A 17,232-nucleotide genomic window follows, 5' to 3' on the forward strand; every position below is an offset into this window, starting at 1 on the left:
TTTGCACACCTGCGCTGTGCTGTGCTGAACTACCGTATTCGTCCGAATATAGGCCGACCTTTTTAGCCAGTTTTGTCAACCTTGAAATCTAGAGTCGGCCTATAATGGGGCACTAGCCAAAATAGTATAATTAAAAACATACATTTCAAGGCGAAGCACTTATGTCATATAAATGTTATCAGATATACAATTCATTGACCTAAAATTATGCCGTACTTGCGAGGAATTAGTAATTTTTCCAACTTAGAAATTTAGTAAACACACTAAACCTCAATAACGTATCATATTTTAAATTTTAAGTTAAGTACACAGATGTGGTCACTTGTAGCACATAGCTTTTAAAAGCTCGGTCTGGTTATTTTTGAACTGTATTTAACAGGCTGCAGTAATTTTATTTGCTTGTAAAATGTGGTATTTACAGTAAACAATTAGTAAAAACATCAATTTTGCCGTAAGTTTATTTACCGTAGTATGCTTTATTTACTCTTCTAACAGTGTTGGCAACTTGTAGTTGCGACACGAATAAACAAATGCGGTGTAGTGGTGCCAACATTTTATACGGCAATGGCTACATTTTCTAAGTTCATAGAAATTGTGACGTAAAAACATTTACCGGTACGTTTAATTTTGACGTAAAAAAACCCAAATTGGTTTCATGTAAAACGTGTATGAATCAACCATAAAACAGCCAATATTGCACATAGGTTTTATTGTTCTTGTTACTGTTGGTATGTACCGGTACCGATTTTGAACTGCTACTATGACTTGAATAGATCGATTGTCATCGAATCCACTGCAACTACTTGTGGTATTTTGATTGCGTGCCATCTATTTTACGTCTCTGGCTATAGGTAATGTACACTAAACAAAAGACAGAACAAAAGACGAAACATAAATAAACGTTTCGGGAAAATGTATTTTTTATTGTTCGAGGCATGAGATTTATTAAACTTAACCAAATATCTGTAATCAAGATCTGACGGAGTTAGATGAATTTTGTAATATATACAAATATTACCGTATTTTGTCCTAATTGGCAACAGATATAGAATAATTTACTAATGTAATTAAAATTATTAAATTATTTCATCTGAAATATGTAACGTAATTGTTAAAAATGTTATTTTATTTTTTTCCAAAATTTATTACTTGGGACTCCAAAAAAATTTGAAGTGTGAAATTCTCAAAAACCTGGGTTTTTGTCAAATTTTTCTGAACATTTTATTGGAAAAACAAAGTTTGGCATGAAATACAACTATTTTCATGAGTTCATCGATACCATTTCAGAAAACATAATGTGGTACATCATAAATTTTTAACATTCAAAACAAATATCAATACCTGAGTATTTTGATAACTCATAGTTTTTTTTTATCATTGCCAATTGATAATAGCACAAAAAAGCAAGCGGTATTGTTTAGAAGACAATAAAATTCAATGCTTCTGAGTACTTAGCAAGAAAATCATGTCAGTTGGTGAAAGAAAAATGATTTCTTTCATATCCTGAGCCTTTGCAATGTTGAAAAAATATACAGTAGAACCCCGATTATCCGTGTTAATGAAGGGGACGAGTGAGTCGGATAATCGAAAATCGCGGTTAGCCGAGTCATGCTTGCCTCAAAGGTCATTAGCCCACAGACAGCCATCTGTGGACATTCGGAGATTACATATATACACGTGCTCTGTGTGCGTGTGCGTTGTTGACATAGAAGCGGACTGCTTAGTGCTGGGTAGCAGTGGTTTTTAAGTCTTTCGTGTGCGGAGACGTGGGCACGCGAGTCGTTGTTGCACCGAGGTGTGTGGCTAGCCGCCCGCCAGTCCGAGGGCCCAAGACGGCTGATAGCTGCCAAGGTCACGCATTCTTTTCATCGCCCGTAAGCGACGCTGCCACACTTAGCTCATTGCTCTGTTGTCAGTAACACCATCGGGCTGGTTATTGTTTTACAGAACGACTGCCTTCAAAATTCTTTTCGAGATAAGATTTTTCATACCAGTGCATTGAGACTTGATTTTATGGTTTTGAAACGGTGTCTCTGTCTCGTATAATTCACGGTGTTTTTATCCCCCTTTATTTATATGAATTTTAAATGTTATATTAGGTATTTATTTTTAGCTTGCTGAACGTGGAATTAGTGCAAAAACGGCCTATTATAACTTAGTGTTGCAGATGGGTCGGAAATCTTATAACGACCACCTCTCTATAACGACCCTAATCTCGGGAACCGTGAGGGGTCGTTATATCTATTCTCCGTTCACTCTTAGCTGAGTTTTGAAATAAACAAACACCCTCTTATCACTGCGCCGCGTCAGCAAGTGATAGGCTGAATTTATATTGCGTGCCAAGCACTAGTTGCAACACACACACTTCCGTACAGTCGGTGCTCATAAAATAACGGAGAAGTAATATAAGAGGAAAATGGTTCTTCTGTCAAGCCTAGTTTTTTTAAAAAATATACATCTGCTGTGATAAAATTACGCCACTTAATGGTACACCCTCCGACCTTTTCTGTTGAAACCATTCAAACAAACAACTGTCCAAGCTGCTAAATGTGGATTCTTTCATCGTCTTGCGTTTATTTAATCCACTTGAAGTGTCAGCCTGTGAAGCAAACTGAAGGATTTTTTCGCGATTTTTTATGATGTCGCGCACTATTGTGTTACCGACATTAAACTCAGTCGCAAGTTTGCAATCGTTTCTCCACTCTGAAATCTTCCAATAATTTTTGTTTTCTGTCGATGGACAGTACCACTCGCTTTCTTTTCTGTTCATTTGATGACATGATGAAATGTTGCGCTCAACACTTCCGCACAACACAACGGTATAATCCGTCGGAATGCAGATCACTGTTACAATACATAAAATTATCACCACCTTCACACTTCAACAATGTACACTAATGAAATGGACTGTCTCCATGCGCCGGGTAATCTCTGTGGCACGGCGCCGTGCTGCGCGCGGGAGTGTACAGTCCGGTCATGCGGACGTGGAATCGCGCACCAGTGTATAATCTATTCACGTAACATGGAACACAAAAATATTATGTACATACGTATGTATGTACTAGTATTTTTTTTTTAAACTTTCTGTGTATATTAACATAACTGAGTCAAAGTACTTTGACCAACATACATTTTGCAAAGTATTTTAACATTTACATACATTTTGAATCATTGGTTATATGTAACTAAAAAATTGGACTTGATGGACATAAATCGCGGTTAATCCGCGAATCGGATGATCGAGTCGCGGATAATCGGGGTTCTACTGTACTGCGCATATTGCATTGGTACTTTTTTTTTTTTTTAATTACATAAAATAAGGTTGAGAGAAACATTTTTTTTTCTTCCAGAAAACATCTAAACAAATGTGAATAACAACACAGTATTAACTAGGGCTGTGTGTTTCTGGTTTTTATTGGTCGGTTTGTTTCAGGTTCAGTTTTACATCAAGAACCTTCATTCCAGTTTCATATCTTATAAAGAAAAAATCTTAATGCTGCACTTAATATGAATAAGGTTCACTTGGTCATTTTTGGTTATTAAAAACAATATTAAAATCAGAAAAGAGGCAGGCACACTTAGCATTAGCTTAAAACTTAATTTTTTAAAAGCTTTTTTAAGCAAACCTCAAGCCTTCAAATAGGTAGGCCAATCACTGCTGGGGTCAGAATTCTGATCGCTGAAATACAATCTAATTTTATGGTTCAGCGTTTTTCACATATTTATATATTTTTTTGCAATTAAAATGTAGGCCTAATTTGTTCTTTGTTTTATAATGCAGTATGTTTTCATTGCATGCTTTTTTTTAGACACCTGCGAGTACTCGAAATTCGAGTTTCGAGTCGAGTTTTTTAGTAATACTCGAACTCGAGCTCGTGGCTTTTCAACAACTCGAAATTCGAGCGAGCTTTTCTTGCACTGTAGCTATAAAAAAAAAGACTCTCATTATATCGGAATAAAAGTCTTACAACACTATTATCCTTTACTTTATAATGTAACATGATCGACCGTTTACATGAACACATCATTTTTACGTACCCGGGATTTACGAATTTCCGTGATTAATTTTTTTTACTTCTTTAATTTTCCGCATAGCATTAATGTATCACTTTCCTGCTTTATGCGGAAGTATTTCCCGCTTTATGCGGAAACATTTCCCGCATTTTACTGTAAAAAGCGTTTAAATTGTCCGGGGTCTCATCATTTACGCCATTAAATGTGTGATATAAAGTCCCGTTTAAAATTTTTATGAAAGTTCCTGCCAGTTATGGCGCACGTAAATATAAATATGAAGAAAAGACAAATGAACAACAACTTACGAAGAAATATGGATGATGTACCATAACTACAGTACAATTCCAATAGTTATCTTAAGATAATTACCATAAAAAGAACAAGATTCTTTGTAGATACCATAACTACTGCAGAAGCATGATAGTTACCACATTTGCACTATAGTTACCGTAATAACCGAGATGTGTATTTACCGTGATGGTAATGTATTTATTTAGGACATATTAAAATTAAAGAACATTATTGAAAAAAAAAGATGTTAAATCTTGATTTGTACGGTTGGCACATGTTGCTAAGAAATAATGTGATCTGAAATAATGCAGTACTACTACGAAAAGTGAAAGGGGTACTCGTGGATTTTTAGGTTATGGCAGTCTCTTTCGTTTTTCAGTAATATCGGCCGAAAATTAACAAGAGTATTGGAAGTTGGCAGAAATGCCGATTCAACTAAATATTGGCAAAATCGGCTTCTTCAGTACAGCTCTACATTTGATGATATGAGTAAACATATTTCAGACTACAGGACATTGAAAAAGACTTTAATTTCCATGTAGGTTTATTGTGCGTAAGTTTTTTTTGCATGTGTAAATTGAATTAAGTAAAATGCTTCTATTTTTATTACTTTAAATTGATTAAACTTAATGACAAGTTACAGATATTTGACACTAATTTTGAGGTTAAACAATTTGGTAAATATGTAGAGTAACGGTATATGCGAAAAAAAAAATGCTAAAAATCCGAAAATACTTTTATTCTATGCTCTTTCACTTCCTCTTTTCAAATCAACCGGCGGAGATAAGAAATTCCAAATACTTTAGGAGATATCCAATTTTTTAATTTTGAACATGTAGAGTAGCGGTATTTGCGAAAAAAAAATTCTACAAATCCGAAATTACTTTTATTATATGCTATTTCACTTCCTCTTTTCATTAAAACCGGCGGAGATAAGAAATTCCAAATACTTTAGGAGATATAGAATTTTTTAATTTTGCAATACAACACCTGTACAACCATTAGACTGACGCCATTTTTGTTAATTTGCCGTGTGTTCGTGAATGCGTAATAAATAAAATTGTCGATTAGGTCAGGTCAGTTACATTATTAATACTTTCAAACTAAGCGGACATAAAAAATAATGTGAATTAATTTCAATGGTTCTTTAGTTTTAAAGTATTTATAATGTAACTGACCTGACCTAACAAACCCGGACAAATGATGAACATTAACAACTCACGTAAAATATTTTTGTTACTTATTACTTGCGCAACAATATCCAAATAAATAAGACTTTAAAATTAGAAACGTTAAAAACCCACCTAAGTTGGAGGCGGGTACATTTCCTTTGCCATTAGAAGGAAATGATGTAGTCGTTCACCTACGTCGCGATACCTCCGACGGAACATTAATAAATAAATAAATAATCACGTATTGGTTCATTTGAATACTGGCCAATCACGGAACTGTCACGTGACAAAATTGTCCAATAAGAAACATAATAGATACTCGTAAACCAGAAACAATGTTGATCGCCGCATGAATACCCAGGTATTGTGATGAAAATTAAAAAATTCGATATTCCTAAAGTATTTGGAATTTCTTATCTCCGCCGGTTGATTTGAAAAGAGGAAGTGAAAGAGCATAGAATAAAAGTATTTTCGGAATTTTAGCATTTTTTTCCCGCTTATACCGCGACTCTACATATTTACCAAGAATTTTACTAAAGCATTCCAGCCACACAGGTTGCCAGCGAGAGACGCTTCTCTTCTGCTGTAAACACCATCTCTAATCGTAGAGCTAATTTAACTCCTGAACGTGCAGAACAAATTATTTTTCTGCATGATAGATTGAAGAACAGAATTTAATACTCTATGACAATCTCTCTCAGAATTTTTGTGCCGAAAAGTGGAAATGTTGAAACAATGTGAATGTACTTTTCAAACAACATGATTTTTGGTGCTCAGTTAGTTGAAGCTCAGTAAGGACTCCAGAAAAATTGACAAGGATGAAATTATTCCAAAGATATGTTACATTTACACAAACATATACGTACTTGTAAACTGTGGTTATGTTAGTTGGATGATATCAGTTACTAATGAACCAATGGAAACAGGTTAGATTCAATGGAAAACATGTTTTTTTTCCTAGCAGTGCAAATTATAAAAGCACTCTGTAAATAGTTACCCAAAATTAATAAGCCCACTTCATTTTAATACTTTATTCAAACATTATACCTACTAAGTTTAAGGTAAAAATAATTTCCCAAAAGTGTAACTGTATCACAAAAGCTCAAGCTTCGAGAACTTTCAAGTAGGCTCGCTCGAGCTTGGCTCAAAGTAAAATTCTTAGGCTCGCAGACCTCTAATGTAGGTCTATCTATTTAGTAGGCTAACAATGATAATGGTTTCTTTTTTTATTTCCATATTTTTCTCAAAAGTTCTCACATTTTATTACTTCATCACAGTAAATTTATGTGCAATAAACTTAAAAAAAAAACTCGAACTCGACTCGATACTCGCGAGTATTTTAGCAAACTCGCTCGAGCTCGACTTGAAGTGAAAATCTTCTGCTCGCAGACGCCTACTTTTTTTATATTTCAAAATAGGCCTTTAACGTATGAACAGCCAGAAATCATAACAATCCAACTGGCAAAAAACAATGCCACCAATAGATGAAAGGAACTGAACGGCATTATATTGTTTCAACGGTACTCGTGCCATAACTGTTTTTTTCTCGCTATTATTTGAAATTTATACTCTGTTAAAGCTAAGTACACATGGAAAAATTTTTGTAGCAGCCAGTCGCAATGAACTTCAGGAATTCTATAAAATTGTACTATGCTTAAACAAAGACATAAATTAACTGGCTGCTACAAACGTTTTTTTGTGTACTCTGTTTTAACAAAGTATAAATTTCAACTAATAATGAAACAAATAGTGATGAGTCGAGTCACCCTATTTCAGCATCGAGTTGAGTTCGAGTTAAACAAAGAAATTTATCTTCGAGTCGAACTCGAGCCGAACTCATGGAAATTTGTCGAGATGAGTCCAACTTTTTGCAGCACTTATCTGTCTGATGATCAATTTTTTCAAAAAATTCCGAAATCTCTGCTCTTGATTTCTGTTCATCACTTTGTGACGTCCCAGGCAGTACAAACACATCCATTCCACTAATACTAAACCATTTATGATTGATACGACGTCGGCGACGCAAACATTACTTTCAAGTGTAAACATAAACTTCAACAACCTCAATTTTCCGTTTGACCATGCAAAACTGGTTGGAGCTTTCAATTATTATTGATATCGATTTGTCAAAGTGGCAACATTCCCTGGCTGTATGATGACTTACGTAGGCCATTGGCCCGGAGTTAAAATGGCGGCTATCTAGTGTTTAGTAGTAAATATTTTTTACTTCCAAAGCTGCCTAAATATTGACGATGTTCGTGGTCTTGTGAGAACATTTTTTTAATTCCGTTACAGTTAAATAAAGGTATTTTGTTGCAATTAGAAATAGTAAGTGCATATTGAAAGATGCACTGTTTGCGGTTATACACGATCGAAAATAAATAATCTTCCGACTTCGTTTTTAAGGTTTTCAGTGTTGGATCAGGTTTTCCACTAGGTAGGCCTAAATAATACATTTTATTTTATGTTAAAGTGCATGGTTTCTGATAAGTACCTTCACAATTGGAAATTGTACAACATTATGGTCGAGCCAAGAACTAAACTTTGACCAGACTCGGACACAATCTTAATCAACTCGGTTTTCGAGTTGAGTTTAGTTTCGCCGGCTCTACTCGACTCACTCGATTTTTCGAGTCTCGACCCATCACTAGAAACAAACTGTTCTGGCTTGAATACTGTTGAAACAATATGGCATTTTTCAGTACCTTTCATATATTGGGGATTGTTTGCTGGTTCTAATTTTACGATTTCTGGCTGTTCTAATATAAACGGAGCATTCTAACGCAACAATTTTCAGAGTCGCCACCGACCCGGAAAGTTGAGAAACCCGGTATAAGGCGTGAATAATTTTTTTGCTGGGAAAACCGGTAGAAACCCTTGCATTTTTTTAAGCCATCAGGATTTACCTGTTTGTCTAGCAAGTTGGAAAGAACTTAGTTAAAAAAGAAACTGCATGCAATGTTTTCAAAATGTCACTTATACAATTTTTGAACTACACCACTTTTGCACTTTGTTCACAGCTAAGTTAAAAAAACTACTTGCCGTGCCTACAGATTGCATTCCTTATACGATTTTTGAAACCTGTGTAGTGGTGAACCTTGAAGGAGTAGATGATGTGACACATGACATGTGGATTGTTGTGGAATGTCCGTTGGCTGAGGAAGGAAGGGAGGGTAGCCTGCCGTTATTTTTTTTTTCTTGTGTTTGTTTTTTTACTTTTACTTGTGAAGATTCTCCCTTAAGGTATTAGTAAACAGAATCCATGACCGAAAACTAATACTGTAATTTGACATGCGAAAGACTCTTTAACAGGGTGTCCAGCGACCTGGAAAACCTGGAAAACAGGGAATTGTCAGGGAATTTCGTGTGTCAGGGAAAAGTCAGGGAAATGTCAGGGATTTTTTAAAAATCGTCTGGAAATTTTGGCCGTGTTTGTTCTTCACGCAGCAGCACGATACAATATGCATATCGATTGTTCAATTCGCCGCGTACACAATGATCGACGTATCGATTATAATCAGCACATGGCTGTACACATTGCGGCCTGTTAGGCTGGCCAAAATGGCGCGCATTTGTGTACTCTTGTTGATTTTGGTTATCGTGTTTGTTGATGGATAAGTGAATTATTATATCATCAGCCAAACAAAGGTAAGAAACAAAATGTATGTATACTCTACTATAGTTGCTCTATGGGCAAGTCGCAAACTGTTGCCTAATTTGTTTCGTTCGCTCGGCAACGGTTCGTGATGTTCTTGGTTTGTAAACTCCGCAAGCACGCATGTCTGAGTAAAGCAAAAAGTAGAACACTCACCTTTTTTCACGTTCTGGTTTATAAACTTTTTATAAACCGGAACATTAATAAGGTGAGAGTTCAACTTTTTGATTCGGACATGCGTGCTTGCAGAGTTTATAAATCGGGTCAAACACAAGTCATGTTGTAACGTACTATATTATTTATTTTTTGAATTTTACGTTAGTTAGGCATTTTTCTTGCTTCGAAGTAGGCCAGGCCAGACAATGCAAATTTTTTAAAATACATGAACACACAGCAATTTTGTAGATAAAATGTGACTATTTCCTGAAACAAGCTATTGTTGCTGGAACATATCCTATATTTTTTCAGATTTATTTTCAGTTCATAAGTTTACATTAGGCCTAGGCCTATCTTATAAAAGATGCTTGCAGTTGAAGCTGACGGTTACTTTGTATAGAAAATATGTGCTGATAGGCCTATGTACTTGCATTGATTTTATCTGTGTTTGTGGTGCCTGAAACGTTTATTTGCTAATTAATGAAAAATAGGTTAATTTTCTCACAAGAATATTATTTTAAAGATTAGTGTGATAAAGGTAAAAAATTATTTTATTTTAACAGGTCACAACATGGCTTCAAAACTCAGAAAAACTACATTCAGGGATGAATGGAACCAGAACCCATCCCTCTCATGGGCTCAGGCTATTGATGGCAGCCCATATGCAGCTTGGTGCAAACTTTGCAATCACAGGATTGAACTGAGTAATATGGGGAAGCAGGCTCTTACCAGTCATGCATCTGGAGTGAAACACAGCAGAAGAGTGCAAGGATTTCACATGAGTTCATCCATAGCAGTGTACTGTAAAACAACTAGGCCTACATCAGCAGCGTCACAAAATAATTCTGCTTCAGAGTCTTCACCTTTGTCTGAATCTTCAAAATTGTTTAGTTCTGATGTACCCAGCTCACCTCAAGTATCTTCCCCTCCGTTGTTCCAAACAGATCCAGTCAGCAGTTCTAAATCTCTGCCTGATACTTCCTCGAATGCTGATAATTCTTATCTAAACCCATCCGCAACATGTTCTTGCACGTGCACATGTGGCAGTGCTAGAAAGGAATCAAAATCATTGACAAATTACTTATTAAATGATTCTGTAACACGTGCCGAAATACTTTGGTGTTTCTATTGTGTTATGGCTCATAATTCCTTAAGGAATGCAGAAAATAGTGTAGCAATGCATCGTAAGATGTATCACGACAGCAAAATTGCAGCTAAATTGCAGTTGGGAAAATCGAAAGTATGAAGTATCCTATACAATAGTTCACGGATTGGCTCCAGAATTTTAAAAGGAACTGCATGCTGATATATCAAAATCTTCTCATCTTGTAGTTGGCTTTGATGAAAGTTTAAATAAAATTGCCCTGAAACAGCAAATGGACATTTCTGTCCGTTACTGGAATGAAGATGATTCAATTACTTGCACTCGATATCTTACATCAGCATTTCTCGGCCATTCGACTGCAGCAGACCTGTTAAGTGCTTTTAAAAACTCTTTGCCTGTGAATACATTACACAAAATTATACAGGTGTCGATGGATGGCCCCAATGTAAATTTGCGGTTTTTAAAAGACTTGAAGCAAGATTTGAAGGAAGGTCGTACTGATGAGGGGGTAATATTGGATATCGGCACTTGTGGCTTACATTCATTACACTGTGCCTTCAAAGGCGCAATGAAGGAAACTGGTTGGGAAATTGTTAAATTCTTGCGTGCTATTTACAACCTGTTTCATAACATCCCCACTCGTCGTGCAGACTACATTAGAATAACTGGTTCCAGCTTGTTTCCTTTAAAATTTTGTCCAGTTTGTTGGTTAGACAACGTTCCTGTAGCAGACAGAGCATTGAAAATTTTACCAAATCTTCGGAACTATGTTGCTGGTCTAAAGTCAAATACAGAACCTACGTGTGCTAGTTTTGTTATAGTGAAAAGTGCTATTAAAGATGTGTTACTTGGACCTAAACTTGCTTTTTTTTCATCTGTTGCTGCTGAAGTTGAACCACTTCTCAAAGAATATCAAACAAATGACCCCATGGCGCCGTACCTCTTTTCCGACTTTTCTTCAGTCATCAAGAATTTTATGACTAGATTTGTCAAAGCAGACGTAATGGCAAATACTACCCTGAGCAAAATAGATTTATCTGCAAATAATCTTTTGTCAAGTAAAAAAATTGACTTAGGTTTTGGGACACGAGCTGCATTACGTTCAGAAAATGCAAGTCAGAAGGATATGGAATTATTTAGAGCAGACTGTCTAAAATGCCTGCAGGAATGTGTGAAAAGGATTTTAAAGCGCTCACCTCTTACATTCAGCTTGACAAGAGGCATTTCATTTGCTGATCCTTCTGTAGCCCTTATTCCCGATTTGGCGATCAAGAGGCTGTCATGTGCCTTAGATATATTTGTTAGTCATAATTGGCTCTCTGGAATTCAAGGTGACAAAATATCGAAGGAATTCAAAAGATTGTGTTCATTGACTGCAGTGCAGGAACATTTGAAACTCCATGTCCGATCCAAAGTACGCCTGGATAAGTTTTGGTTTGACCTTTTAAATGTTTACTGTAGTGAAAATACAGGGTATTTAGCATCTTTTTTGAAAATGATATTTATTATGTCTCATGGCAACGCAGCAGTAGAAAGGGAATTTTCAATAAACAAACAGTGCTTGGTAGAAAATCAGCTGGACATTTCACTGATTGCTCAGCGTACAATTCATGATGGTATTTTGTCAGCTGGAGGTCTGGATAATTTTGTCGTATCTAAAAGATTTATTCATGCTGCTCGTAATGCATATTTAAAATACAAGGAATACACGGAACAACAGAAGAAGTTATTACAGGAAAAGGAAGAACAAGACACAAGAAAAAGAAAAGCAGCTGCTGAACTCTCTGCTTTGGAAGCTAAGAAAAAGAAAATCTTGGAAGATGCTGAAAAAGAAGCTGCTGTATTAAGCTTCCAGATAGAAGCTTTAAAAAAGTAGTGCTGCTAAGAAAAACCTTTGTTAAAATTTTAATTTGTGATTGGACTTAAAAGGTTTTTTTAAAGTTTTAAGTTTGGAACTATTGCATACTTAGCTAATTTGAATACTATATATATTATTTTTAAATATGAAGTGGAACTGACTTATGTTTTCAAAACCATCTAGTGAGTAACTCTTGAAGAAATTGAGGAACATGGTGATATGTGAGTACAATAAACATATTTCATATATTTTTTTTCACATTTTGTATTTTAGTATTAGACCTATTTACACAGTTGCTGTTGCTTAAAATTTCGCAGTATATTTTTACATATATTATAGTGTAAAAAATATTGACAAAGTTTATAAGAATTTAAATGGGAACGAGCATAGTGTCAGGGAAAATCCTAATTTTGTCAGGGAAAACAGGGAAATGTCAGGGATTTTTGAAATCCATTTTCACTGGACACCCTGTTTAAGATTTGCAGAATAAAACCCAAAAATTTGCATTGAACATACAAGAAACTAGACTAGGGGATAAGAGTTTTAGTTCTTTTTTTATGCAGTGTGTAGCTCTCTCTCTGTCTGTGTGTGTATATATATATGTTTAATACTTGTAGAACAAACATACATATTTGCACACTAATATTTAGTGGTGCACCGATATGACTTTACCGATTACCGATTCGATTACCGATTATGAGAGCAATAATCGGCAGATACCGATTCAGTTACCGATTATAATGAAGAAATTTTTTTAAGTGTAATAATGCACACAAAATTTTTTATTCCCATGTGAATTTAATAACAAGATTAGGTAAAATTGAGAATACAGTTATAATAACAGTATAAAAATATATAAAATACACTATTAAGTCATTGAAAGGAGAAATTAAATTAACTTCTATTTAAATATTTGTTATTGTAAACAACTTGAACTACAGTCTAATAATTGTAATTTACAATAGGTAAGTTTTTGTTGCGGAAAACTAGCATTATTATCGACTATCACATAAGGTTGCATCAAGAAATTACCGTTTAACAATGTAAACATGCTGCTTTATTTTGTTCACTTGAGTTTATAGAAAAATGTTTCCACACTTCACTTTTTTTCTCCCTACTCGCCATCTCACTATAGTTATATAAAAATGACTAAAAACCAACTCTAGCAGATGTGATTTTATTTATGTTAACTGAATATATAAAATTATAAGTACTTTTTCACTTTTCACGTCACATACAAATAACAAACGGATAATGTTACCAAAGACGCCCATAACGAGTTTGTAAAAAACTGATAAAAACTAGAAGGTATCGGGACCACGATTTTGAACCGCTACTACGACTCGAAAAGATCGATTGTCATAGAATCCACTGCAACTGTTTGTGGTATTTTGATTGCGTGCCATCTATTTTACTTCTCTGGCTATACGTAATGTACAAGGCCACTAAACAAAAGACGAAACTTAAATAAACGTGTAGGAAAAATGCATTTTTTATTGTTTGAGGCAATGAGATTTATTAAACGTAACGAAATATCTGTAATTATGATATGACGCAGTTAGATGAATTTTGTATTATATACAAATATTACCGTATTTCGTCCTAAAATGTGTAACAAAATATTACACGGTAAAAATCAACTTAATTACGCCGGGACGTAAATAATCGGCAAAGTAATCGTTAAGATAATCGCCGATTACGATTAATCGGTAAGTACCCATAATCGCCGATTACGATTCATCGGTATCCGCATCGGTGCACCACTACTAATATTAATGATAAAAAACTCTCTCTCTCTCTCTCTCTCTATCATATCTCTTTTTATCATTAATATTAGTGTGCAAATATGTATGTTTGTTCTACAAGTATTAAAGTGATTTTCTGATTGTAAATAATATAAAAAAACAAGGTGATTAACAGGTAGGGAGGCAGGTTTGCAACTCAAAATCTATAATGTGCAGATTACTGCGATTTAAGTATCTCTATGAAGTGTAACACCCCCAGAGCTTATCAAGAAATAAATGGTAAAGGGAGGTGGCATTGTAAGAAAGAAAAGGAATAGATTGTGATGCTAGTTGTAATTGGCCAAATAAAAATCAACCTCAACAACTTCCACTTCCAAAACAAATTACAATACAAAACAATTAAATTAAAAAATATTAAAAAGGGAAAAACCAACAATATGCACCTATAAAAAAGCATTAACAGCCAAAAAAGGAGCCAAGGGCATTAATCTCTGAGAGGGTCCAGGCGGCTCCACTGCATTCACATGCATTAGCTTCAAAAAACAAAACCATACCCATCAGTGATTTCACTCATAAAGAAGCCTCTTTCTTGTCCCTCCCCTGGGTGCACCCCTAAAACAATTCCCTTGATTCCCACAGAATTATTGTACAAAACAAAATTACAATGTTATTATAAATAGATTAACTAATCTCAGGTGGTAATTTTAAATCAAAATTTTATAGTAAATGATATTTATATATAACAGTACTAAGTTTCAAAAAGGAAACATAATAGAATCGACTATCGGTGACATTCAACATTAACAAAAAACAACAAATAGGAATAATATTAGGGATGGGGCGACCGAATCCAATATCCGCCGAATCCTAGGTATTCGAAGCTTCGGTGGGTCTGATATAGGATTCGTCAAAGGATTCGGTTTTTTACTATTTACGGAAAAAAATACAGTAAAACTCGCTTACGAGGTCCCGCATGGTAGGATTTTCCGTATAAAGTGTTCAAATTGCCCGAGGTCTCATCATTTACGCCATTAAATGTGTGATATAAAGTCCGTTAAAATTTTTTCTGAAACTTCCTGTCTCAAATAATGGCGCACGTTAATATGCAGAAAAGACAAATGAACAACAACATACGAAGAAATATGTATGACGTACCATAACTACAGTACAAACCCAATAGTTATTTTAAGATAATTACCATAAAAAGAACAAGATTCTTAGTAGAATACCATAATTACTACAGAAGCATGATAGCTACCATATTTGCACTATAGTTACCGTAACAACCGAGATGTATATTTACCGTGATAGTAATGTATTATTTATTTATGACATATTAAATTAAAGAACATTGTTGAAAAAAAAAGGATGTTAAACTTTGATATGTACGGTTGGCACATGTTGCTAGGAAATAATGCGATCTGAAAGAATGCAGTACTACTACGAAAAGTGAAAATGGTACTCGTGGATTTTTAAGTTATGGCAGTCTCTTTCGTTTTTCAGTAATATCGGCCGAAACAAGCGTATCGGAAGTCGGCAGAAATGCCTATTCAACTAAATATTGGCAAAATCGGCTTCTTCAGTACAGCTCTACATTTGATGACATGAGTAAACATATTTCAGACTTCAGGATATTGAAAAAGACTTTAATTTCTATGTAGGTTTATTGTGTGTATGTTTTTATTGCAAGTGTAAATTGAAATAAGTAAAATGCTTTTATTTTTATTACTTTCAATTGATTAAACTTTAATGACCAGTTACAGATATTAAGACACTAATTTTGAGGTTAAGCAATTTTACTAAAGCATTCCAGCCACGCAGGTTTCCAGCGAGAGACGCTTCTCTTCTGCTGGAAAAACTATCTCCAATCGTAGAGCTAATTTAACTCCTGAACGTGCAGAACAAATTTTTTTTCTGCATGATAAATTAAAGAACAGAATTTAATACTCTATGACAATCTCAGAATTATTGTGCTGAAAAGTAGAAATGTTGAAACAGTGTGAATGTACTTTTCAAACAACATGATTTTTGGTGCCAAATTTATTGAAGCTCAGTAAGACCCCAGAAAAATTGACAAGGATGAAATTATTCCAAAGATATGTTACATTTACACAAACATATACTTGTAAACTGTGGTTATGTTAGTTGGATGATATCAGTTACTAATGAACCATTGTAAACAGGAAGAAAATGTTTTTTTTTTCTAGCAGTGCAAAATGTAAACACACCCTGTAAATAGTTACCCAAAATTAATAAGCCCACTTCATTTTAATACTTTATTCAAACATTTTACTAAGTTTAAGATAAAATAATTTCCCAAAAGTATAACTGTACTACAAAAGCTCGAGCTTAAGCTCGAGCTCGGCTCAAAGTAAAATTCTTAGGCTCGCAGACCTCTAGTTATTTATAGGAAAAATCCTAACAGCTAATCTGTACTAAATCTGAAATTTCTGAAGAAAAATTTTTTTGTCTTTATATACACTTATACCAGAAATGTACCAAACTACATGTGAGAAAGTCAAGGGACTTTTAGTGCAAGCAGAATACATCTCACTTACATTAGATATGTGGACATCATCTGTTAAAAGATTCGGGTTTGGGTTCGAGATTCGGCAATTCCAGTCTAGGATTTGAGTTAGTATTCGGATTCGAGGAAATCAGGATTCACCCCATCCCTAAATAATATCTAAGATATGGTAATAAATAAGAATAATGGTTTAGTGGACCAAACCTCAAAACAAATTCATTTGTGCCTCATAAATCTCTAGCGCAAAAATAAAATGTACACCACAGTTTATAAGTTTGTACTCATTGGCCAGGATTTACAAAATCCTCGTATTATATATACTATCCATCGTCCGCTGCACAGGACTAATAAAAGTTCACCAGATAACCAGCAAATAACTAATATAAAATATGATAAAATATTTATCATTAAAAAAATATATAACATATATATAAAAGTGATTGCATTTCACAGCACAAAACTTTCATTTACCACACAAAAGACAGTATTAGACAGCGAAGTTATCAGAATTATAAATTATAAATTCAATTCGCAAAAAGATACTGATTTACTGTGGTGTACCCTGAAAGGCTCAAAATTTTACAACAAAAAAAAAATTTAAGTGAAAATAACTCCATTAAAAAGATATCAGACGCGCCGTTGAAACCTCCCCAAATGGAAAAAAACAACGAATACCTCGTCCAATAAGTGACGATCGAAAACCCTAAGA

At 34.6% G+C, this 17,232-nt stretch overlaps 2 protein-coding genes across 6 annotated transcripts in view; both read left to right on the plus strand.

The window, feature by feature from the left end:
* Positions 1-17,232, plus strand: part of LOC134530772 (baculoviral IAP repeat-containing protein 6) — a 328,951-nt gene that overhangs the window by 157,092 nt on the left and 154,627 nt on the right. The window lies entirely within an intron of this gene.
* Positions 2-12,360, plus strand: LOC134530773 (uncharacterized). The gene is made up of 2 exons (XM_063365951.1): positions 2-9,125; positions 9,852-12,360. The coding sequence occupies exon 2, from the start codon at positions 10,665-10,667 to the stop codon at positions 12,267-12,269; it is 1,605 nt and encodes a 534-aa protein (XP_063222021.1). The 5' UTR covers positions 2-9,125; positions 9,852-10,664; the 3' UTR covers positions 12,270-12,360.

The sequence above is a fragment of the Bacillus rossius genome, chromosome 3 (genome assembly GCF_032445375.1).
Source record: "Bacillus rossius redtenbacheri isolate Brsri chromosome 3, Brsri_v3, whole genome shotgun sequence".
Taxonomy (NCBI): Eukaryota; Metazoa; Arthropoda; class Insecta; order Phasmatodea; family Bacillidae; genus Bacillus; species Bacillus rossius.

Bases quoted from the DNA above. Each gene is read 5' to 3' on its own strand.
- LOC134530773 (XM_063365951.1), top strand. From the start codon at position 10,665: ATGGACATTTCTGTCCGTTACTGGAATGAAGATGATTCAATTACTTGC.